The sequence below is a fragment of the Dipteris shenzhenensis genome, chromosome 8 (genome assembly GCF_047967505.1).
Source record: "Dipteris shenzhenensis isolate YYH24624 ecotype China chromosome 8, Dip_SZ_1.0, whole genome shotgun sequence".
NCBI lineage: Eukaryota > Viridiplantae > Streptophyta > Polypodiopsida > Gleicheniales > Dipteridaceae > Dipteris > Dipteris shenzhenensis.
In genome coordinates, this window is record NC_141603.1 from 39,803,193 (window position 1) to 39,829,082 (window position 25,890).

At 43.5% G+C, this 25,890-nt stretch overlaps 1 protein-coding gene and 1 non-coding gene across 5 annotated transcripts in view; one reads left to right on the plus strand and one right to left on the minus strand.

The window, feature by feature from the left end:
• The first annotated feature begins 14,718 nt into the window (after positions 1-14,718).
• Positions 14,719-25,890, plus strand: part of LOC147899487 (putative NOT transcription complex subunit VIP2) — a 48,674-nt gene continuing 37,502 nt past the window's right edge. For 3 of the 4 annotated variants that reach the window (XM_087377948.1, XM_087377951.1, XM_087377950.1), the window contains exons 1-5: positions 14,720-15,023; positions 15,230-15,378; positions 23,240-23,351; positions 23,496-23,674; positions 24,278-24,674. In XM_087377948.1, the coding sequence (XP_087234074.1) occupies positions 15,340-15,378; positions 23,240-23,351; positions 23,496-23,674; positions 24,278-24,674 (727 nt within the window). In that variant the 5' untranslated portion in view covers positions 14,720-15,023; positions 15,230-15,339. Of the gene's footprint in view, positions 15,024-15,229; positions 15,379-23,239; positions 23,352-23,495; positions 23,675-24,277; positions 24,675-25,890 lie in introns of all 4 variants that reach the window. The other variant, XM_087377949.1, reaches the window with a different exon arrangement.
• LOC147899488 (small nucleolar RNA snoR35) lies at positions 23,274-23,351 on the minus strand. The gene has a single exon (XR_015541479.1). It is a non-coding gene; the product is annotated as a small nucleolar RNA snoR35 (small nucleolar RNA).

Consider the following 25,890-nt stretch of genomic DNA (forward strand, 5'->3'; position numbering starts at 1 on the left):
TATTGTGTTCCTAAACAAAGCGAGTCTGTGTGTCATGGATGATATCAGGAAAATGGATCGTAAGCTCAAGACCTCGACCAAGATCTTGTAAGCAGTATCTAGTAGAATGATCAGTCTCTAGATGTTTAATCTATAACCCTCCTTGGGATAAGGCAAATCCAACATCGGGTCAAAGATTGTGGGAGTGAGCTAGAGTCAAAAATGTCCTAGAAAACCAACCAAAGAGGGGTGAAGACATACTCCCAAAAACAATAGAAAAACTCGGGGTCAAGCCACCCTCCCTTGGGCACCTTTGTTGAGAAGGGAGAGCCTTGAGGGACTCTTAGAGCCCTTCATATGTGAATGGAGCCTCTAGTTGACCTCAAGCTCTATGGGACAATCGATAAAACGTGCAGCCATACTACCTCTTGGGCTAACCACATCACCGTTAACTCCTCAAACTAAAACAACCATCAATTAAAATCCGTGATCAACTCAAGGATCTCTTGAGGGTCCATGTGCATCTCCCCTGGAGATCTCATAATTATTGAAGTTGAGTCTTGCCTGTGACTGTGGCCCACAAGTCTAGAAGATTTGCCTGGTCATCTTGTCCCCCTGTTGTACCATTTGGCTCGGGAGGAGAAGTGGTACAAGAACTTAGCTCGACAAAACTTTGTGGCTTGCATGTCGAGCCTTGCACTCTCATTTCTGCAGTCACTAAGCCACTGGGAGCCTGGGTCCTTCTGCCTAAGTCTCTCAATGGATGCTAGGTATGCTCTCTCACGCTACTAAAGGGCATGTCTCCGCCTAAGGGCCTCAGACTCTATAGCTCTTTGCTGCTCCACTAGATTGCATCTACTACCCAAGATCCCCAATCGTCGTCTCTAGCCCCCCCTCATATTTTGTCTGTTGCACCTCCGCCTCCTAAAGGAGGTAGTCCCAGGCAGGGCTACTTTAGATGGAGTACAATCAAAGAGTGATTTGACATCATGATGCCTACTAAAATGCTCGTGCAGCCTCCCCTGTGCAATGTTCAATCACCAACATAAAATCTGTTGAGGTGCTCTAGCATGCCCTGGTCCAAAAGATAACTATAGACTACCAAGGATCCTAGTAAACTCGACCTCCCTCCAAGGGTCTATGCCACCAACTGCAAAGATGAACTAATCCCAAGTGTGCCTCTCTATTGCCACGATCGCAACAAAAGAGTCTCCCCCCTACTTGTTCTCTACGAACTTTAGATTGTTGAAGTCACCTCCAACATTCCGAGATTCAACATTGTTGAAGTCACCTCCCTGCTAGTAGAGTGGATATGCGGGTGCATACACATTCAGAATCCCAACCCTAGACTCATTGACCCGAAGACCCATCGAAACTACACAACCTATGATGATCAAAGATGGCCCACTACCTGGGAGACTGAGTTGCAAACCTCCTTCACTCCTACCTAGAGTTGGGAACCAAAACTTTGGGCCCCTCCTAGGGTGGTGGTAGTAGTGGCCAATGTCTACTACTGAAAAACATTTGCTGCTTTTTGCCCAAAAAAGAAAAAAAAAAAGAAAACATGTGCTCCTAAGTCAACAAAAAATCTATTGCCCGTCCTACCACTGCTCTCTACAACTCCTACCAAAGTATCATATACTATGGCTGACTACGTGCATGATAGTGGAGCCCGCCGTTCATGTTCCAACTTACCATGGTCCAGCTCATGTGGAGGGGGTAGTAGAAAACAAGGCTTGCCTATGGGTGCTGGGAGCTTGAACCTAAAAATCAAATCTCTACGTCTTTGCATAAAGGCTGGGTTTGGAGGGAGAGTAATTTGTATCTGTGCGCGCAGCAATCCCTACCTTCCATACCCACTGCAGCATGAAGGAGACATCTATCCCAAAAATCTTGACACACTAGTGCAAGCGCATCAACACTACCTTCGATAGCAAGCAGATAGCTCCTACTACTAAGCTTGAGCTTGGCCTCTCCAGGGTGAAGCCAAGCTGAGAATGATGAGCAAAAGCGCCATAAGTGAGCCACAAAACCAAGCCCTGCAAATCCATCCACTCCTCCATCATACAATACACATGATCCTCCATCATTGCATTTAGCATTGCCACTGTCCACTTCTCCACGCCTATGGAGGTAAACTGAAGAACCCAAAAAGGAAAGTGTGGGAAAACCAACCACCCTGATCGAACCCTCTTTTAGGGTTGTACGGTCATAACTATCAACTCTAGAGGCATAGGATACGAGTCTAGGATCTCAAGGTAGCTCCACCACCGTAGACTCTAAAAGATCCTTGATAGTGGGAGCCTAGTCACATAGCCTCAAAGAGGGATGCTGACGAACCCCCCAAGGCACTCACAAAGAGGCAGTGTCCTACAAAGGGGGGGAAGTGGGATGACAAAGCAAGGAGGAGCTAGGGGAGAGGGCTTGTCCTTGCCCTTTCCTTAGGGTAGGGGTTCAAGGATGGGTCCAGAGGAAGCAGAGGAGGAGGAAGGGATGGGTGAGCCCATTGTGACAAATGAAGGGAAGGGGGGGGGGGACTAGGATGATAACAGCAAGAGGAGTGCAAGGAGAGGGAGGGGCAGAGGAGAGCAAGGAGGAGGACATAGGAAGGGGAAATTTTCTGTAGGGGGGGTGGAGGGTGAGGAGAAGGTGTGTTGGCCAAAGGCAAAGAAGAGGCTCTTTGCTACACTTGTACCTGAGAGATCTTGGACTCCTCCACTACAAAGGTGGTAGGGCAAGATAGAGTATCACCATGATTATCCAACATTAATGTGTTTATTTTTGCACCCAAGGCTTGAATGTCTTAGCCTAAGGGCATCAACTCCTTGCTCTCCTAACTTACCATATCCTTGAGGGAAAAGGTTGAAGGAAGGATTTGGACCAATTTACTTCTTACCTAGTTATGGGCTTACCTATAGGATTGAGAATGTGCCTATTGCTAATTCTCAACCTGTACCTTGATTTCTATTCAAGCAACTCTAGATTCAATGCTTACATACTAGCGGTTGATTTTAATGTTTACAAAAGCATTTGTTACCCTGATCTTGAGGCACACTTGTATTGAAATTGATTCATTTTGTTATCTTTTTGTATTCAAAAAACCCTCCTATAAGCAAGGCCTTAGCAAGTGGTCACATCACATCACTTTTATGTACTTGCTACCGCTTGTAACTCTCTCTCTCACACACATATAAGCCATGCTTGCATACCAAGGAAAACACATAAGATAATCACATCCATTTGAATATGTGCCCATTGGTTGAGGTTGAAATAGGCCCTAGGCACATAATAGAATAGGAGTGAATACCATGGGAAGGATGGCTATGTCTACCCTATCCTCAAAAGCTTTTATTTTACATTTTACTAAGATAATCCAATAGGTTATTGTGGAATATGCAACATCAGTCTACTCCACTAAGATTGACTAATATGCAACATTATCCTACTCCACTAAACCCAATAGATCTCTCCACATCCCACAAGGTCACGGGATAGCATCACCCACTTCCATTTGCAACATGTTCATATGAATGCAATGGGCACTTACATTACTCAGTTAATGGAGAACAAAAAGCATCCTCAAGCATATTTATGATACCATAGCAAGCTAGAACAAGTAATGACTAATAGGATTACTTCCACATCACAAAATTTTTTGATACTCTTATAATGTAAACCATTTGGGTATTGTTATAACACAATATTAAATAGGATTACTTCCACCTCAAAAACCATTTTGGTAGATCTTCTTGGTCTCATATGTTTTGTTTGAGACATTAAGAGGATGATCATCATCAACAATGCCATAATCGTCTCTAAATGCATTGATGCAAGAGTATCTAAGGGTGAGTTGCAATCTCCTGCTAGAACAATAAAGACTCATAAAAGAGGTCAAGAGATCTTGATTATTAATGAGTTTTTACGTCACTAACAAAGTCTCATGCTTGCTTGTGCATCAAATCATATCGACACTTGAAAAGAATTACAAAATAAGTGGGGACCAAGACGTGGGATCTTAGAGAAAGACAACATAATTTATGACAAAAAAATTACTACAGCTTGTACACTTGTAAAATTATCTTCATAGATGACTTGGAGATGACAGACCATTGACTATATTAGAGTGATGGATGCATAGTATCTATTGTGTAAATGCTAACCTTTACAGCTAAGCAATGTGCTCCTTTAAAGTTATCGTCCCTCACTTGGCCAACTATCATTCTTTCAAAGTAGAATGCCAAGCGTACAAAGGATTATTTGCATTAAGGGATTGCCAAAGGGCTTTACAATGGTGATCCAGTTTAATTCTCCATGGAGTTGGTGGGGTCCTGGTCCTTCCAAAGATGCCTTCCCTTGTTGACTCTTAAATATCTAGTGGTCCATTAGCAGATCATGCTGAGTACAAACCTAGTCAACACTGGCACTCATGGTCAAATGAGAAACCATTTTGAAAGGTGTGTCAAGATTTGATAAAGGATGGGGTGTTGGAAGGTTTGGAAGTTTGAGTATACTTCCTTTTTCTTCATGTATCTAGCTCTTCTGACTTAAGGAGCTCTAGAGGTTGGGAAGGTGTTCCCACAAAGTGCTTGTAAAAAAGAAGTAAGATCGAGAAACTCTAATGCTAAAATGAACCAACTCCTTTATATTCACTTCTAGAGAAGGAGTTGACCTAGGATATATTGTCCAAAACTGCTTGTAGAATGTGGTTGAAACTAAAAATCTGGGCCACCAAAATCACCTTGTTCCTAAGCCTCATCATCAATCCCTTCTCTAGGGTCACCGTCTAGGGAATCATGATTGGGTTGGGTAGCAATAGGAGCATAATAGGAGGCATTGATAGAGCCAGAGGTAGTAGAGGTGGAAGTTGGGGCAAAATGCTTGGATTCTAGCCCCAATGCTACATGAAGTTGGAGAGGGTTCTCTATTACGGAGGGTATGGTATCAAGGCTACCATTTCCAACCAATTGGCACAGTGGAGGATGACTAGACATGCTTGGTGAATTGCATGGAGTTGATGGCCTTATTGGTGCTGGCTATATGTCAATTATTGCACAAGTTTGGCTCATCACAGGAAATGTCCCACACTTGGTGCTGCAAGTCCTACACCTCCGCCTGTAGCTAAACCTTCTCTTGTGTCAAATTCAACACTTGTCCTATGATATTGGCATGTATGCCATGGTGAATTCAGGATCAAACAAGGGGGGGGGGGTTCTTAAAAGAGCATAGGACAGATCATTGAGCGGCCACTAGTCTCTACGAATTTTAGCGCTTAAGACTCTAAACATCTCCGAGAGGCTTTGGTTCGCTATTTCTCAACAACTTATTGATATGTTTTGTGCTCCTCCTTGTAGGCCATCTTCATGGTGGCTACACAATGAGTGTAACATTTTTTGCCCACTGTAGAGTAGCCAAGTGTTCTTTCATGATCTAGACTATTGAATATTTTGTTGATGGCCCTTGGGCTAAGTTTGCCAGCATTCTAAGGGCATCCATGTCCACGGGCACTATGTTTAGTTCCTTTTCCTAGGCCACTAGATTAGCTTCCAATTGACTGCATTATTGTAGCCGCTTGGTTGGGTGCTCCCCCTTTCTTCTTCTTCCTTGGTTTCTAACCTCCAATATTGTCTAAGCGGGTGAAATGAAGCTTGCGTAAGGTAGTGCACAGATTTCAGCATCAGCATCTGGCTTTCCTTATTTGTTTTAGAGGACCATCACCATTTTGTAACCTAGTTGGAGAGTTTGGGCCAACCATTCAACATGGTCCACCCATCCCTCGGTCAACATTGGCCAATCGTGTCTGCTCTACTAAGGCGGTAATATCCAGACCTCAAGCACCTGGGATTGAGATAAACGGTCCATGTAACCTTGGAGCTGGTTTCCCAAAAATTATGGGGGCCTAGCTATCTTCTACTGCTTGTTGCACTTACTCCAAAATTTGGAGCTAGTTGGATGCGGCCGCTATTTGTGACTCTCGAATTGCCACAAGTGAGCTGGTCCACCTAGGCCTCCCAAATTTTCTATGCTGCTTCCATGTGTGAGCTTAACACTTTCATTGCTGAGTTGAGGCACACAACTTTAGCCTTCATCCTATTGACCTTGACTTGCTTAAGTTTATCTGTCCACTATTGAAGGAAGCAAGAGACATATCGTGCACACTCCCATATATTGGCTAAGTTGGCAAGGTTTGGTTTACTTCAAAAGCATAAATTATAGATCACCACTCTAGAACTGCCACATTAGTCATCTAAGGCCCCATGACCACCATCTTTGACTGGGCCTCAGACTCTCCTTATCTGGTCTGCTAATGTCACTTCTTTGGGTCCTCTGACCAGTCTAGAGTCTTCTGGCATTTTAGGATGGAGGCGATCTTGGATTCAAAGGAGCCTTCACCTAGCTTTTTCCTTTGGTCCATTTGATGGGAAAGAGATTTGGCTAGATTTAGTCATTTGATCGCAAAAATCTGGAGGTGAGGAACTAAGAACTCTATCAGGATGATGGCCTCAACACTGTACATGAGCTTCAATGGGGTCATCCTGATGGATACCTTGAATGTTGTCCGAAAGACCCATAAAGCAGACTTCAATTTCTCATCCTAGTTGGTCTAGTTCTCATTGACGAGCTTCTTCATGATCTTTTGATTCTACTTATCCAGTTGCCAAAGGGCACTATCTGTCAACTTCCTATGAATGATCATGTGGTTAGAAACCAGTCGTTAGATTACTTTGTTTAGAAAATGTCCTCCATGCATTTGGACAACCAAATCGGGTCATAATCATTTCATATATTGATTTTGCCATAGATGCTATGGAGTTGTCATGCATTGCTAGTGCTCCCACCCACTTGGTGTAGTCATCAATACCTATTAAGATGTGCCTGTTTCCTATACGTCTGGCTATTGATTTGAATAATCTACCAAAGTAGAGACCTCGATTTTGGAATGGCTCAAGAGTTAGGATTGGGTTGTGTGGCATCCAATGTTAAATGGTGGGTTGACCCAATCGCGTTGGCATACATAACACCACTAGGTAAACTTAATGGCATCTGTAGTTATTGTCTTCCACTAGAATCTAACCTACTTTACCTTTCTGCACCAATGACATTGGTGAGGTGTCCACCACCAGAGATTACTTGGTGTGCTTCATGCAATATGGCCTTTGCTTCATGTGGTGGCATACGACATCGAAGAACTGGATTGATACTGATGTGGTATAGTTGTCTTGCGATGATGTAGAATTTATTGCTTTGGGGGGAAAGTTTCTTACATCGGTAGCAAGATAGGTGATTGCTTGGGATTTTGGTATCCAAAAATCCAAACAGGTTGACATACCATGTCAAGATGAAAGTTGGAGTCTCTACCCCCCCCGAACAAGTACACATTAGAAAAACATTTTTGAATAAGTTTGGCCTCTCCTCTCTCCAATTGAGAGAGGTAGTCCACGATTGCATGAGTGGAACTTGGAGTGTGCATGGTAGTAAAATCAAATTCTTGCAAGAGTAGCAGCTAATGGTCTAGCTTGCTAGTAAGATTTGGTTTGTTGACTAGATACAGTAAAGTCAAATGGTCCACATGGAACACAAACTTGTTCCCAAGGAGGTAGTGTCAAATTTTATTGATGGAATAAATCATTTTTAGGGCTTCCCTCTCTTTGGTAGATAGTTACATTCTGGCTTTCATTGACTAGCGTAGGTGTGAATATCCTATCAGAGGATATATTTAAAAAAATTTGCTGTAATGAGCTAGTTCCAGCACCACATTCCAAGTGAGGATGGCTGACCAAAGAATAATCCAACCTCTTGGAATCTTGAGAGGGCAAGAAACTTCAATCATGGGTATGACATTCATAGTTACATTTGTGGTACTCAGAATGGAGGAAAAAGGATTCTGCTTACAACATGCTCTTTGGTAGGCCATGGTTGAGAGCTGCCAAATTCAAGCAAGATTGGGGCTCAGAGAGAATCACTATCAAGAAGGGAAAGAAGAAAATCAAAGTTAACTTATCTTCTACAAAAAGTTTTCCTAGACCAATTAGTACCATTTTGACTATTGTTCCTCCATCAATTCACTACTACTAATGGCAATGTCAAACACATCAACAAACACATGAAGAGGCTTGGTCCAATTTGGTGGCTGGACAATAGGGGCACTATCCAGCATTAGCTTGAGGCATTGGAAGGTTAAGGTGTTCATTGAGTAGTGCAACCATGTCAGTAAGATATTAGAGCATTCAGCTATGCTAGAATCGAGCTAAATGTTCTTGTTTATTGATTGGTCAGCTTTTTGGATGTCAATCTTGCTTAAATCCATGGCAACTCATTCTTAGAGATGATGTGGCCTAGGAGCAATTTGAGAACTGCATTACAAAGGCTCATTTGGCCAGATTGAGAGACAATCGAGTGTTCCAACACTTGGGCAAGCATTGGCTAGGTGTAAGTCGTAGTTACCAACAACAGGCACGCTAAAGTCATCAAGGAAAATCTACATGAATGTAGTCAGGTATTCATCAATAATTTCTTTAACCATGCTCTAAAATGTTGCTAGAGCATTCTTTAGCCCAAAGGTCATGACGTTAGAAGCAAAAATGCCCCATTAGCTGATGAAGGCTATTTTCTCTTAATCTTGTTTGGGCATGTGGACTTGATTATGTCCACTAAATCCCTCTAAAAACGAAACATTTTGTGATCTGCAACTACATCTAGGGGAGAGTCGTTTAAAGGGTAATGGAAAGGGAGCCATTTTAGTAGCAACATTGAGCTTGTGATTATCGCTATAGACCTGAAGTTTCTTATTCTTCTTAGAAACAATGACGATCGAAGATATCCAAGCCACTTATGTTAGATATCAATGCTCCACTGTCGTGTAACTACGTGGGAACCAGCTAACTCTACTTGTAAGCGCCGCATATGAGGAGAAGGCATTTGAGTAGTTCAGTTACCGGTAGGTCCTTGTTTGGACACTAGATGGGGGCCATGTGTGGCCTGATGGTTGGACGGTTGGCACACTACCAACTAGGCTACATGCAAGTGCGGGAAGGCATCCCATGACTGACCGCATTGAGGGTAGATGGAGCATTTCCCAAGGTAGCCCACTCTCGAGTTGCGGGGCCCGTTTGGAGCTCCAGATGATCCCGGATGGCTCTGGGTTGAACGGACACCATAGGTTAGTTGCTCTATTCTGCGCCATGGTTCTTACGTGTGGTCGGTGGCCTATTTCGGGACCGACCTCCAATCGGCCGTTTTGGGCCGACTGGGTCGATCTCCCAATTGGGTCTAATTGACTACGACTGGTGGCTATATAAGAGCAAGCCCGTGAAGCCCATAATCATCACTAGCTACAGCAACCCTGATTCCTTAGCATCCATCCTCTGTCCTTTACTGTTTCCAGCACGCCATCGAAGCTTCTCACACAAGAGCACATGGCTGGGAGGCATCGCCATCTATTGTATCAGTTTTACAATAATCAAATTTTTGATTCTCCATGCTATCTGCTTTTCTCTCTTGCATACGAGATCCTGTTATTTGTTGAGCACAGACGTTGTATTGTTTTCTTACAACTTAGTCAATTGGACATATAGATTTAACTTGCAAGAGTTTGTCAATTTCCTCCTTCACTCAAAGTGCATAATTTGGATTCATTCGATACAGCCATTGTCAAATTAAAACAACATCTGATACCATTGTTATCAAATTAAAAAAACATCAAAATTAATTTGATCCCGATAGAACTAGTGGTTGATCCCCTTCATGTTAGTATAGTTCTAAGAAAAGACGTTAATGAATGGCACTAGTAGATTGTGTTGTCGAACCATTTTGAATGCTGGATTTAAGCTCGAACTCACTCAAACAATTATGGGTTTTATTCGAAGCCCAAGTTGATGTCAGGCAAGTCGTTTGATGTCACATGAAGAGGTTCGGTCCAATCTAGCCATTGGACAATAGGCGCACTATCCAACATTAACTTGAGGTGTTGGAAGGCCAAGTAACATGCTTTCTACCATACGAGGAGACTTTTTTGAGTAGTTCATTGAGCAGTGCAATCACGTGAGCAAGGTATCATAACATTCGGCTATGCCACCAAACTTGTCCCGAGAATTGGTCTAACTTTTTGTTGTTGTCAATCAGTCAACTTTTTGCATTAGGTCAATCTTGCTCAAATCCATGACAATTCATTCCTAGAGACGATGTGGCCAGTTTGAGAGGCAGTTCAGCATCCCGATACTTAGTCAAGCATTGACTAAGATGGTTTAGGTGTAAGTGATGGTTACCAAACATGCTAAAGTCATTAAGGAAAATTCACATGGATGAGGTCATATATTCATAAAAAATTCCTTCGACCATTCTCTGAAAGTTATAGGAGCATTCTTTAGCCCAAAGGTCATGATGTTGGAAGAAAAAAATGCCCCATTTCATGACGAAGGCTATTTTCTCTCAATCTTATTCAGCAATGTGGACTTGATTATGTCCACTAAATCCGTCTAAAAATGAATACATTTTGTGATTTGCAACTACATCTAGGAGAGAGTCATTGAAGGGTAACCAAAAGGGACCCATTTTCATAGCAATATTAAGCTTACAATAGTCAGTATAGACCTAGAGTTTCTTGTTCTTCTTGGGAACAATGATGATCGAAGATATCCAAGTCAATTACTCAATCAAATATATAAATCTAACTTGCAGGGGTTTGTCAATTTCCTCCTTTACTCAGAGTGCATAGTTTGGATTCATCCAATGTTGCTATTGTCGGATCGAAACAACATCCTCTTTCAAATTGATTTGATGCTGGTAGAATTGATGGTTGATCCCCTTCATGTCAGTATAGCTCTAGGAAAACACATCAACAAATAACACTAGCAAGTTGTGCATATCCTTTTTGAATGTAGAGTTAAGCTAAAACTCACCCAAACAAATTGTGGGTTTTCTTCACAGCCCAGGTCAAGGTCAGACAAGTCGTCTTCTTTAATGTGCTGAGAATGCCATTATTCCCTTTCAAAGGCTTGTTCTGTAGCGATGAGTTCTTGGACGTCCAATTCTAGTGCTCTAAATTTTTTTTCCTGCAAAAGTATCTGCTTGCTATGGAGCCTCATTTTGAGACAATGCATATTTGTCCATTATTTGGATAGCATTAACTTCAAACAATCTAACGGCATCTAGATTCTTCTTGAGATATTCATCCTTCTCATCTTCATCAAATCTGTCAATTGTGTTGACACCTTTGACTATCAATGGGTAAAGGTGAGTCTTGATAAGCCATTTATTTGCCACTGATATTTTGATCTTCTTTTATCTTTGCAGATGGTGATATGGTTGAAATGCCAATGTTGCTTCATCCAAGCCTATCAAAGCTAAGATTGTTGTCCCACCAACCTCCCGTAAGCTCCCTTGACATCTTTGATCTGTAAAATGACTACAAAAATAACAAATGTAAAATTTGAAATGGGTTGCACCCTCTGTTGATCCACCGTGTGGACAGTAAATGGAGCAGTTCCCAACTAGTAAAGCCCGATTGCATACACATTGCATCCAATGGAATGATAAAACCCAAGCCCCCATCAAAGAGCATGGACAAGTGAATTTTTTTATTCTTTTTTGGGTAGTTGCCCAATTGGAATTGCTCTTAATGATTGCTATAATGACTACAATGTTTTGTCATAGATGGGCACCTCTGGCCCGTCATCAGTAGAGAAATGTGAATGTGTTGCATAGCTTGTGGATGCAGGGACATGCGGCTGAGTGGCCTTTGATTGTCCCACTTTCATGATCTGTTGACACAATTCCTATCAAAAATTTAGGTAAAGTGACAACAATTGCTCAATTGACATCTTGATAGGCTGTTTCTTCAATTCTTCCTAGAGATCGTATCTGATCTGAAAGATGAAGCACTTCCCACACTGGGTGTTCCGTTGTTTGATCAAGCATCTTGAAATCTAGAGCCAAGGATCTACTAGCCTCATTGGGCATTGGACTCTGCTTTGCTGATGGCCAAAGTGGACCATTTGTATCCACTGTCGAAGGCTTCCTTTCCTAGACCCACTCTAATATCTTGGTGCAAGTGTCCACTTGGGCTCGCCAATCAATGGGGTCCCTTTTTATAGGATTTCCAATAGGGCAATGCTAGATCTGATGGAATAGACATTGCCCTTCTCACAATTATTACTTCGGTATCCTTGATAGCTCATGTTATTTGTTCGTCCAAAACTTTAATATGGACCATTTTGATGTGGGATGCTAGAGCTCCGTATGCCTCATACTGAGCTTTGCTGCACTCCTCTTAGCTTGGTGCTTTTTTTTAAATTCACATTCAAAATTTTGGTGTCTAAGTACACGGCAATAGTAGTAGATAATTTGCCATGATGGGGCACTTGGTACACCAACAGGACGCTACTTACATTGGAAAGGTCAACGTGCTTGATCAAACTAGGCTATTGGAATTGATGGTGGTGCCACTACTAAGATAGCAACCATGGCCCCAAGGGGCTTTCGGGGCACACATCCAGCATATGTGTCAATGATTGGTAGATTGTACAGCATAGTGCATTAAGACCACGTGACACATGTCCCATGATTCCTACATCGATTGCACCAAACATTGGGTTGGAGATGAGCATCATTGGTACCATCTTTGAAATTGCAAGTTCTTGCTTCACAGCTAGGATGGTTCTTTTGAAATTAGGATAATTGTGACATGCATTCTCTTAAGATGGTTGTAATTATGATGTGTATAAGCAAAGTAAATAAGATAACGAGGCATCACATATTTCAAGAGTAAGGGTAATAACTTATAGGGTGCATGGGATATGCACAAGAAGTAGTTACAATCATTGCCATGCTACCAACGCTTCTCATTGAGCTTTTGTATGTAGTTGGTTTTTTGTGTCTATGTTTGTGCACACATCCATTCTTTGTCACTTGAGTTTAATTGGGCTAGTATTTATATTGTCCTTTCTTTTTTAGGGTGTTATATAACAATGTTAACTAGTTTCTTTCGAAAGTCAGCTACTCTTAGTTAGAGGTCTCTAATGATTGTGTTTGTGGCGTAGGTTTTTGAATTTTTTTGATATTTTATCACTTAAAGAGCAGGCTAGGGCATCAGAGAAGAATGCCTACAACGTCATTGTTTGTCAGCAAGCTAAAGCACCATTACCCAATACAATGACCATATTACCCACTACAATGATTCAATTACTTGAAACCCAATATCTAGAACCCAAGGACCATCAGAAAGGTGCCCTTATGAAATTTTTGGAGAGGAAGTATACTGCCTCTCTGCCCATATTTTGAATGGTTATAATTATTTAGCTATTAAATAAATATATATGAATATGTGCAAGTATTTGCACTTTGGAATTTGGGACAACAAAGTGTATAAAACTTTGAATTTTATTGTAATTAAGTAAATTTATGTTCTAGCAAGTTAACCAGTCCTCCCTTTTGATGAATGTTCGTGATCGTGAAAGAGTGCTGGGAAATCAAAAGACACAACCATGGTGGATGTGTGAGATTGAAGGAGGACAAAACCAACATTCATGTTGCCATTGCCACGTTGCAAGACATAGTGTGTTACAAGTTGCAACAACTGTTCTTGTTATCAAAGAGAAAACTTATGGCCTCATGTGGGCAATGCCATGTTCATGTAGTTGTTGGGTTTTGGTTCCCAAAAGTGCTAGTCCTTGGCCATCACTACCTCAAGAATAAGTGCTAGTCCTTGGCCATCACTACCTCAAGAATAAAAGCACCAACCCTAACATTCGCAAAGAGGATAAGGTCCGGATGGACCTTATATTCAATCTCATGTCCATAATTTTGTTTGTACCTTGTTCCTCACAAGTGAAATAGATAAAAATGTAGGGTCCAAGGTGTGTTTCAAGTTTGTAGTTGTATGTTCCAAAATAAATGGACCTATAAAATCTCAAGCTATGTCAACTTAGGTCTCAAGAGTCATGAAAAACCTCATAGGCTACCTAGGCCCGCATATGCATGCATAGAACACAAATTTGTAAGATTAGGTTTAAATCAATAGCATTTGTTTTTTAATGAGTATATAAAGAATTTTAATTTAAAATTAAGAAAGTTATACACACATATGCATACATGCATGTGCACGTATGTGCGTGCTCATGTGTAAGTCCATAGATGTGCACTTGCACACGCATATATGCACTTGTGTGCACATAAGGTAGGTGGATGCTTGCACTCCTATGCACAAGCATGAAACAATTTGAGCCTAATGTAGTTGTATGTTTTCCAATGATCTCAAGGAGGGCTCTATTGAGAACTAGTTTTTGAAGAGAGCCGAGTTGAGTCCTTTAGTTGCATTCATTGGGGTATTCCACCAAGGGGCTTCGACTGTTGCACATGGAATCATCTATTGGAGCTTACAAGTTCCATGGTCCATGTGTTCAAAGTCTAGGCTTTTCTAGTGTGTGTGTGAGAGAGAGAGAGAGAGAGAGAGAGAGAGAGAGAGAGAGAATGTGGGGCTCCCACCCACTCACACACCTAAGGACCACACATCTGCTTGAGGCCTACGCTGCTAGGCAGCATGAGACATGCCACTGGGCGGTGGAAAGCCCTGACAGACCCCCATTGCGGCAAGTGAGGCTCATGTGATGGAGTTGGAAGCAGAGCAAGGCGAGGCGAGCGACCTCTTTCATCTTCTTTCACATCATACCTCCATGCTCTTCCTCATTTCAAGCCCGGGTTGGGTGGAAAAGTTGAGTGGGGTGAGGGGAGCATATGAAAAAAAAACTGTGCTCTTCTGAATGAGCCCTTCTTCTCTCTATATCTCTGTTTTTTTTCTGTCTGTGAGTCTGTGTCTTTATATCGTTGCCTCCCTTTACTCATTGTCTCTCTATACAGATATATATCTACTCTCACACTCATCTTCTTCACTCTCCCAGATCGTCTTCTTCTCCACCTCCCAAGCTCCCTTCCTCCATAGCCTCCCCTTCCCCTTCCTTCCTCCCCCTTCCCAATTTTGCTTCGCTCTCTCTTCCTCCTGAATGGCCGCTGATTCCCGCGACGATCCCTCGCTTTTCCTGCTCTTTTCCCAGGTCCCCCCCCCTCGCCTTTCTCCCTCTCTTTGCTTAGACCTAGCGCCAACACAGATTTGGTGCTCTGATTTTGACCGCTCGTCGGCACAATTTCCGCCGTCGCAGGCGCTGTTTCTGTAACCTCGCTTTTGTCACATTTTGTGCCTGCTCTGCCTCCCCTTGACTTGAAACTTTTGCCTCCCTTGTGCGCTGCTTGTTTGCCGCAGATATGGACTCGCTTCTACTTGTAACCAAGTGCGCACCGTGACGGATAGAGATGCTGACAGAACAAGTTTCAGAATGATGCGGAGGGGTGGTATATGAGTACGAGCCGATCATGTATTTTCCGTTTCGTCATGACGCCAATGTCAAAGAGGTACTGGTTGGCTCTCTGTTTTTTACTTCACCAAACGCTGTTTGTCGGCTCAGTTATGTGCCTTTGCCATATTCGGGAAAGCAGACAAAAACAGCATGCCACCACTTTTTCTGCAACTGAAAGTTGATGAAGCTCATCACTGATTTTCTGGGCGTCTGATTTGTATCGCCGGGGTGTTACTATTGATCCATGCTTTTAGGGCTGACTCTAAAACCGATTTAACTTGGTAAGGATATAATTTGTTGCAATTGTCTATGTCATTGGCTGGCTATTACCATCTACCGTCCAGCAATTAATGAAGAAATAAAATATTTGCTTAATCCTTCTTGATCTGTTGAGCTGCATTAATTACAAATTGCACTGAATATTTTTGGAGCATACTTTGTATTCAAATCATCGAAATTTCCTTCTCTCTGTCTTGATCTTAGTCCTTTTTGCAATGTCTCACTGTGACACTCGCGGCCGGGAAGCATCCTGAGGTTGCTTAATATTTGGGGGAAGCATCCTGTATTTTTGGCAAACTTACAACTTGTCATGTAGCAGTATATAAACACCAGGCAGTTATTACGAAGAGCTTGACAAAAAGGATTGCACATTCCCGTAGACCAAAAAAAAAGTGTGTTTGAGTCCTTTTTTGAACTCCCCTTTCGACAGACTGCAACTTCTTATCTTATTTGGCACTTGTCCAAACAGCAGCCTGGCATCACCTTCATAGAGCTTAATTAGAAACAAGCAACCTATAGAAGTTTCAGGATATGTACTTTGGAAAGGTATCAAGGGATCAAATATTAAAGAATGTACCATACGTTCAACCACCTAGTGGCAGTACCTTGTTGACAGATCTTATACTGTGCATCTTTCGTCTGAGGGGGTGAGAAAGGTGGGGGGATGTGGTAAAACACTAAAACAGACCTTTTGAAGCAGGTTTTACTGGGAAGTTTTTGTTTATCTAGTCCTTGGGGTTGCTCACACCCTATCTATTGGGATAGTTCGTATGGCTCTTCATGTGTATAGTTTGTTGCAAACTGTGTTGGTAGAATCAGCTTGTGGTGCAAGTTGCATTGACCTTATCTAAAGGTGAGTTTTGCAGTAGCTTGCTCGTAACACAGCTGAAGATGGCGGTTTGTATTAGATTTGGAGAGCCAGCTCTTGCGGGCCTTTATTTGCTTTGTCGAGCTTCCCCTTCCTAACTTTACTTGTGTGTTTTTCTTTGGAAAGCAGCACCGCTGCTTGTAGTATGAACTTGCTTTAGGAGTTTGCGCACTTGAGCTCCTATGGCATTTAAAAAAGGCAAGAATACAAACCAGTGCTGCTAGAGACCTTGAGCTTGTAGCTCAGGGATGTTCTCAATATCAATAAAGGGCAATGGGATGATGTTGTCACGGTGATGTGAGAAGTTTAAATGAAACAAAATGATTTCAAGGACACCATGCTATGAACACCCAATATGTCAAGGTTTTTCTAGGACGATAGCTCGAAGTTTACTCATGTCCAATCCTTATTCTGGAACACGGGTATTACAGCCTTCTACCTAAGTAATAAGCTCAACCAGATTCAAGAATTATTGGTTTATTAGGTGACATCCCTATGCGACCAACAAAGAAATCTGAATTTGTATGATTGGACTTATTCTAGTCTTACAAAGGTATATTAGGTGACATCCCTATGCAACCCCCTGGAAGTACACAATTATTACACATGAATATTGCAAACAATGATACAAGAAATTGCCCCTTTCGAGTCATATTCCAATCTTGAGAGACTAAATAATCGTCTCCTAGGGATTTTGTTCTACTAACTACAGGACATTGAAGTTCACAAGCAATTTCCAAGTATTATGGTCTTTCTCCTCGTCTTCTAGAATCGTGGTTTGTCCTCACCCCATCTAGTAGAGGGAGAAGATCATACTTGTACGATGCCATACAATTAGTAAATGCCACAATTCCCATGCGAATTATCACCGTGCACACACTCACAAACAAGGGGGGAGAGAGAGAGAGAGAGAGAGAGAGAGAGAGAGAGAGAGAGAGAGAGAGTAGATCTGTTTAGGTGCAGCCTGAACTAGGCTGGAAGTAGAAGCTAGGTCAGCCCATTGACCTTCTTTATATTCAACATCTTGATGGTTCTTGTTGGCTTGGGATGATAGGATTCCTGGGGTTTGGCAATTGGAGTCCTATGAGCAGATTATGGATCTGTGAAAGACCCCATCGGCTTTGTGCGTCTGCAACCTTGTGTGTGTGTGAGAGAGAGAGAGAGAGAGTAGATCTGTATAGGTGCAGCCTAAACCAGGCTGAAAGTAGAAGCTAGGTCAGCCTTCTTTATATCCAACATCTTGATGGTTCTTGTTGGCTTGGGATGATAGGATTCCTGGGGTTTGCCAATCGGAGTCCTATGAGCAGATTATGGATCTGTGAAAGACCCCATCGGCTTTGTGCGTCTGCAACCTAACACTTGAGAACTGTTAAAGAGCAGCGAAATATGCAAACAAACAGAGAGAGCAGATCTGCGAATACATAGACTATCATGAGATTGAAACTGCACTATTTTGTGTTTTTAGAGGCTGAGTTTGGGCATGTTCCTGGATTCATCTAGATATATCTGAGAATACACAGAGCGGAAATGCGGCAAGGGGGAGAGAGAGAACACTGTGCAGGAAAATACTGTGTGTGTTACTGCTGAGAAAACCCCCAATGAATGATCACAACCCCATGGCTGAACTGCGACTCTGGTTGACTGGAAACTGATGCTGAACTGCACCTTAAACCCCTGTTGACAGGGACGACTGGTCTTCTGACCTGGCTGATGGACCCGACCAGGCCTGGTTGACTGACCTGACCTGGTGTGGTCAGGTTAACCCAACCCTCGTCAAGGTACCTTCTGTCCCCATGCCTGTTTACTGGCCCTAACTGTGGCCTTTACCAGGCCTAAACCAGCCTAACACAGGCCCACTAATTCAACTATTGACCCTGGCAATGTGCCCTGGCCAAACCCCCAGCTAACAGTGAGTAAGGACACCATGACTACACGTAACACACCTCTTTGGGCGGGCACACCCGCATAGAAGCCCTCTGTCCCTAATGTACAGACAGGAGATGACTAACTTTAAGCTTAGTGTCCGTTGGACTGAGTGTGAAAATTGTTGGGAAAATTCAGTTGGCTTTCAAAAATTGGCTAGTGAATTTGGAGTCTGGTTCAAACACAATGGTTCTAGGAATGCCACACATGGGATACCACCATCGGATAAACACTTGGTGTGTCTGTCATCCTCTTCAATGAAATCAACATGACAAATTTACGGAATCTGTCCACGATGGTCAAGCACATGGTGTTCGTGAAACCAATGCTTGTGGTAGGTCTATGACAAAATCGATACTAATTTGTTCGAATGGGTGGATTGGAATCTAAGGCGTTGGAGTAAACCTAGCAACTTCCCACGATCTGGACTATTGTTCCCTTATATCCGTGTGTCCAAGCGCGCGTGAGGGGCCATTAGCCCACAGTTTCGATACCACTTAGGGGATTGGCACATGTTTTAACACCCCCCCTGGCAAAGTATGAAGTACAGGAGCTGACTACCCACACAGGGGTTTACTGAGTCCGGACTTCAGTTTGTTGGAAAGGTCACCTCCCCATTTGTAAGGCCCCAAACGAGGAGAGCATGGGGGAGGGAGACCTAGGGCAATATCTGCCAAGAGAAAAGGGAAAGAGGGGGATGCCACATGGGCATCACATCACAGCAAACAGGTACAGATGGTGTCAGCAGCATATTTGGAACAGTACAGAAGTGTTGACGTGGCTCTACGACGCTGGAAATAGCCTGGCAAGAGGTGAGATGAACAGGGCTGGGATGTGCCTGTTTGTTGCAGGTCTGGAGGGTGGGTCAAAAACGGTGCTGTAGGACAGATAAGACAGCAGGGGTGGTGGCCACAGCAGGCCAGCCACCTTGCCTTGGAACTGCCCAAGGGAGGGGCCTTATATAGCCTCCCTTGGGGCCTGGCCGCAGCCCAAAAAGAGCCGACCAGGCCAATCAGCAAGTCAGCCAATCAGGTTGGCTATATGGGCCTGCAAAGGGCCTCAAAGGGAGGGCCCCCAGTCGGTTGGAGGGCCAGAAAAGTAGGCCAGCATGGTCCAGGTTATCTGGAGATATTCTTGGGATTTCATTTCTTGAGATGGTTCTTCTGTTGCAGAACTTGGCAGAGGGAGGATGGGTTGAAACAGACCTTGAGAGCATGTTGCATGGAAGACTCCAGGTTGTTTACTCATTATGAGGGTGACAGCTTGAAGATGGTGGCATCTAGATTGCTCGAGTTCGAAGGTGGGAACGTGACTGAAGGTTGTGGTGCCATCTGTTGCTACCTTGGATAGGACCTGTGTACCAAGATGGTTGGTTTGTGCAGGATCGAACTTGGAGGAACATGAGCCATTGGTTGAAAAGCTAGGAATCATAATTGACACCGGATTGTGCCAGAGGGGAGCAACTTCATCAATGAGTTGGCATTGTGCCGAGATGTGTTGGTGAGAGGGGGTGTTGGAAAGGTCACCTCCCCATCTGTAAGCCCCCAAATGAGGATAGCATGGGGGAGGGAGACCTAGGGGCTGCCACATGGGCAGCACCTCACAGCAAACAGATACGGATGGTGTCAGCAGCATATACGGAACAGTACGGAGGTGTTGACCAGGGATGTTTTTATCGAAGCTATGTTTATATATTGATATAAAATCTTGGCGAAAGTTTTCAAGCTCATTTTTTAAGTTTCACAATATCGGTAGAATGTAGTGATTTTTTATATTTTTTCTTTTGAATATTGAAGGAAAAAACGTAAATCTTGGCAAAACTTTAAAATCTTTTGCATGTTTCAACCATTTGTTTTTATTAAAGCATACAAACTTTCGATGCCATTATAAAAATTTAGATTCTTAACAAAACTAACTTGAAAAATTCATCCATGGTGTTGACATGGCTGTACGACAGTGGAAAAAGCCTAGCAAGAGGTGAGATGAACAGGGCTGGGATGCGCCTGTTTGTTGCAGGTCTGGAGGGTCAGAAAGAGGGTGCTGTAGGGCAAATAAGAGAGCAGGGGTGGTGGCCATGGCAGGCCAGCCGCCTGGCCTTGGAGCTGCCCAAGGGAGGGGCCTTATATGCGCCTCCCTTGGGGCCTGGCACCAGCCCAAAGAGGGCCGACCAGGCCAATCAGCAAGTCGGCCAATCATGGCTATATGGGCCTGCAAAGCGCCTAAAAGGGAGAGCCCCCCAGTTGGTTGGAGGGCCAGAGAAGTTGGCCAGCAGGGTGCTGGTCAGTGGGTTTTGTGGGGACTTTTACCCCTATAAAAGGGGCCCCTTGGGGCCTCATATCACAACAACAAGGGCAGTCTTCAGGGAGCATATTTGGAGCAGAGGAGCATCACATTTGGGGCCTACATCCAGGAGGACCAAGGCAGGCTGTCCACTGCAGACAAAGCTTGGAGAAGGGCTTCACACCTAGGCTGTCACTCAGGGCAGCAAGGTGCAGAGGTTTAGACATGGAGACTAAGGTCTACATACGCTCATCAGGGAGATTGCGGATTCAGGGATCTAGGAGTGTCTCGGAGGTAGTAGGACAGCATCTTTTGGTGAGGACAAAATACCATGGTTTGGTGGGACTTTGGCCCTCTGTTTTATTGTGTCCTTTGGACGAAATATTTTGTTGGTCCTATATGTCTTCTGAGCATTGTCTATTTGCTGTTCTGCACATCTATGTGAAGCACATCTCGGAGGTAGTAGGACAGCATCTTTTGGTGAGGACAAAATGCCATGGTTTGGTGGGACTTTGGCCCTCTGTTTTATTGTGTCCTTTGGACGAAATATTTTGTTGGTCCTATATCTCTTCTGAGCATTGTCTATTTGCTGTTCTGCACATCTATGTGAAGCACATCAAGTAAAGAAGTTTGTGATTCCACCCACATCACACACTGTGTGAGCTCCTGGGCTATTCTATCAGTCTTCCGCTGTGCGTACCCTCTGGTTGATTTCTAACACAGTTTACAGGCTCTGATACGATCGTTAGCGACCTAGAGGGGGTCACATGTGAATCAAGGATGCACCGGGTGTGGAGGGCCAAAGCCTCCGTCCCATAGCCATTCATGCCTTCCTAATACCCCAAAAGAGCTGTCGGGATGTTGAGGAGGGGTTCAATATCCAAGAGTTATCCAATTACATATTTGCATATGGGGCTCTTGTCCCCTTATATCCACGTGTCACAAGTACGTGCAAGGGGCCGTTACCCTACTCAATTTCAATTCCACAGGAGGGATTGGCACATGTTCCAACACCCCCCAAGTACAAGAGCTGACCACCCCCACATGGCTGCATAGGGCCGGGTCAACAATAGATTCAACCATCCACACAGGACAAGGCTGACAGTAAATTTGACCACCCACACAAGGCAAGGCCGACTAGATTGAATGCTCGGAGCTGTCCCAGGCCACGAATCCTGTGCTAGCTGCCTTCTTTTCAATTTGCTGCGCATGCTGTCGGAGGCCAAGGCAGAACAGTCGCGAATCAAAGCACACATGGCCAGCCATGTCCGACGCATGTGTGCAGTCTTTCTTTAGTCTACAGAAGCTGCCACCATACAGTTTGCACAGTCCAGACTTCAGCTCAGACTTCAGCTCACAGGCTCTAACAGTGGAAGGGGCATCTGTCACTCAAGGGTGCACCAGGTACGAAGGGTCCCAAGCATCTGTCTATAGCCGTGCAATGCCTCCCCAATGCCCCAAAAGAGTGGGCGGGATATTGAGGAGGGGTTCAATACTTCAATATATCCAAGAGTTGTCCAATTACATCTTTGCATATGGGACTATTCTCCCCTCATATCCATGTGTCACAAGCTCGTGCAAGGTTCAAATACCACACGGGGGGGTTTTGGCACACGTTCTAACCTGGCATCCTCGTGGTTGGCTTTGCATAGCTCCATTGTGGTCCTGCCACATAGTTGACAATGCGAGAGGCTAAAGGAGGGCAGACCATCCTCATTCCTCATCAGTTCACAGCAGTTCAGCCTCCAAATTGAGCCCAGCTAAAATGCCCTTAGCAGGTGCCTAAGGAGGACCTCTCTATTGTACTCCAGCGCTTGTGGCAGTCATTGTAACAGTCGTATTCTTTGTGCACCTGGCGATTGCAGGCTTATTATGAGAGTATTAGTAAGCAATTTTTAGTCTGAAAGATTCTTGCTGTTTACAAATTAACATTAGTCCCTCTTATGCTAAAAGTGACAACTAACTTAAGTTCACATTGCCTACCTGCAATTTTTGGGCCCCTTCTAAAATTCCTTTCTTGGGTGGATTTTACCTGGAACTCAGTCATTTGGAAGTGGAGTCCAGCTTTGTTTCAGTCTACCTCTTTTATTACAGTTATGCTTTACATTTTGTCCTTAACATTGATGTATGCACATGCAAGCTTTGCTCTTTGAGATTTTGCATCTTGCATATTTATCTATAATTTCAGGCTTTTTTCCTTAATGATCGTGTTGATGTTATTTTTTCTATACTCTTTATTCTTGGAATAGTTCTTGCATGTTTTCTTCAAAATCGGTATTGTATATTTATACTTCAAGCTCTAAGAAAGCTGATAAAAAGACAAGACTTCATCATGGCTTCATTTTATCAACATACCAGCCCTTAAAGCTGGTCTGAGCTTCTGTTGTGTTAAAACACTGGTTGCAGATATTTTGATGGGCAAACGGTGGGGGGAGGGAACCAAAACAGGACTATTTTTTGTTTCTACCATTATGATATAAAGACCAATATCATTGCCTAATGGCAATTGGGTGAAGCTATGGCAGCTTGGTATTATGTTGTTTTGATTTTTGTATATTTGATGCAGTCCATGCTTAACAGCTCAGCTTCAAACTTACTGGACTCTAACAGTACGGCAAGGCCATTTGCATCATCATATTCTGCTCCCTCTGGTTCAGCGCCTGTTTTTCACCATACAGGTAAGACAAGTACAAAAATTGATTGCCTCGAGGTTATGAGCTGATTTTGTGCTGACATTTACTCGTGTTTTTTAAGTAAAAAAGGGAGTCGTTGGAATTTTATACTCCTATGAGATTGATTTTTGGATGTTTGCATTGACTCAGGCAACATTCAAGGATTGCAAAATGTGCATGGGAGTTACAATATGCCAACAATGCCTGCTTCATTACCTTCACGAAATTCTGGGCTTGGAGGTGTTCCTGCAGGTGCTGTCCACCAACCATCAGGAAGCTTACCGGCAGGACGGTTCACAACCAATAATTTGCCAGTTGCTCTGTCACAGGTATTAGGCAGGTCATACATCAATAAATTTGACTATTTCTCTTTAATTTCTGACCAGCAGCCAAATTTTGGATTCTCAATTTTCCTCAATACTAGTCATGATCATAATTGAGTCCGACCATCTCTAAATCCTGTAGAGAAACTCTATATAAGGATCCTTGTATAATTGCAGGCTAATGTGTTGATTATGTGGATATGTATGCATGTGCACAAGCATGTTTATACAATGATCATCACTAACTGTCACCACTGATGAACTTAGTGGGTAGGCCTTCTACATGTGATATAGTTTATGGTTTGAAATCTTGAGGCTGATAACAATAAGCTTCGGAATTTCCATTTTTACTGTTTCTTGTACATAAAGAATCTGAACATTTTCCTGGCATTATCCGGATGCTTGTACACTCAGTGGAAATAGCTCTTGTATGAAGATATTTGTCGTGTCTCGTAGTAGGTGATTGCACATGCACCCCATGATGCTGCACCCCTTGGTGAAGGATGAATGTGGCTGCTGTAGTGCATATCATTATCATGCTTGATATTTCCTGCCTAGGGTTGCTCTTATTCTGATGTGTTTCAACTCTTATGTGGAATTTTTTTGCAGATATCCCATGGAGGGCTTCATGGACATAGTGGGATGACAAGTCGAGCAGGCATTAGTGTTGGAGGAAGCCATGCCTATAGCAGTAGTATGAATGGAGTTGCGATTTCTGTTTCAGGACCATCCCCAGATTCAGGAGCTGTAAATAATCGGGGAGCTGTTCCTGGGCTGGGAGTTTCTCCTTCTGTAATCGGAGGTGCTGGGCCTAGAATTACAAGCTCAGTTGGCAGCATGATCAGTGGGGCTGTGGGGGGTAGTCTGGGCCGAACCATTAATTCGGGGACTGGCCTTAGCATGCCCAGTTTAAGTGGTTCACGTGTGAGTTTAGGGCCAAGCAGTGGCTCTGGAGGTCTTGGTATGCAAGGTCCGGGAAGACCTTTGAGTACTGTTCTTCAACAAGGTTTGACTGATGCTTTATCTTCACTTCCTCTAAAGGAGAGAGCTTGATATTCATTTGTTTGATACTGTTAAAGCTTGTGCTTGCTGTCTTTCCCCCCTTTTTTCATTCCTGCTTTTTTTCCTTGTAATGAAAATAGACAAGCTTTGCTAATCGTTTGTATGAAGAGTTGTTTCTGGGAAAGAATGTTTCCGAAATCTTGGGTGTCTTCTGATAAGTGATGAAGATGCTCACATATAAGCCGGGGTTTTCTGTTAAGGATGTTGAAGCTCTATTGTATAATTGACCCTTGTTGTAGTGTAGCTTTAAGCAATAGTGAATGCACTTGTTGACACAAAGGTTGTTAGAAAAACAGATGGAGGTTGCTTGTTGTAGCCAGTACTCTCTTAGCAGAAGAATATGCCCAGGAATCACACTGAGTAAAACAAATCTCACACAGTCTTGTGCACACAAGTGTTACTGACGTAGACACATGTTACTATATGAATAGACACAATGTAAACAATATAATTATTATACTCTCGAGAGACAGAACCGTATACAAAACACCCTGCTCAAAGAGTGTAATGTGGACACCGTGCTGCTGCTTCACTTTGCACCAAAATAGAGGGTTTCACCTGCTGTCCTGCTATTCGCCTTCCATCAGATGCGTGGCACAACAATGGCCTTTAGTTTCCCCCAAAAGGATCTTCAGGGCAGGACTGTGCTGCTCTTATGTGTGCACTCCTCCTTGCTTCTTCCTGCTGGAGACTGCAGACATGAGTGCCAGTACTCCTAGGCCTCCTTGCTGCTCTGCTCTGCAGCCAATGATGAGGCACACAGTAAGTACCAAGATTCCTCACGGGTGGCCTGCTTTCATGCTGCTGTTCACCTTCCTTCAGATGTGTGGCCCAACAACGGCCTTCAGTGTCCTCTTGAATCCAAATTTTGGAGCCTTGGAAGCACTCTTCACTGTGCTACTCCTATGCGTGTGCTCCCTCTTGCTCTTAGCCCTGCTGGAGATAGGCGGATATGAGGAGGCACACAGTAAGTACAAGATCCCTCAATGGGGTTCCTCTTATAGGTTAAATGCTCCTTAGGCCGATCAGATCGCTGTTGCTGCTGACCAGAGCCCCAGACCGGCTGACGAGTCTGTACACATTCTGTACTGACCTGGCCGATTCTGCAATGACAGTCTGCCCCCAGCCCGACTGTACACCTGTACCTGTCGACAGCACCT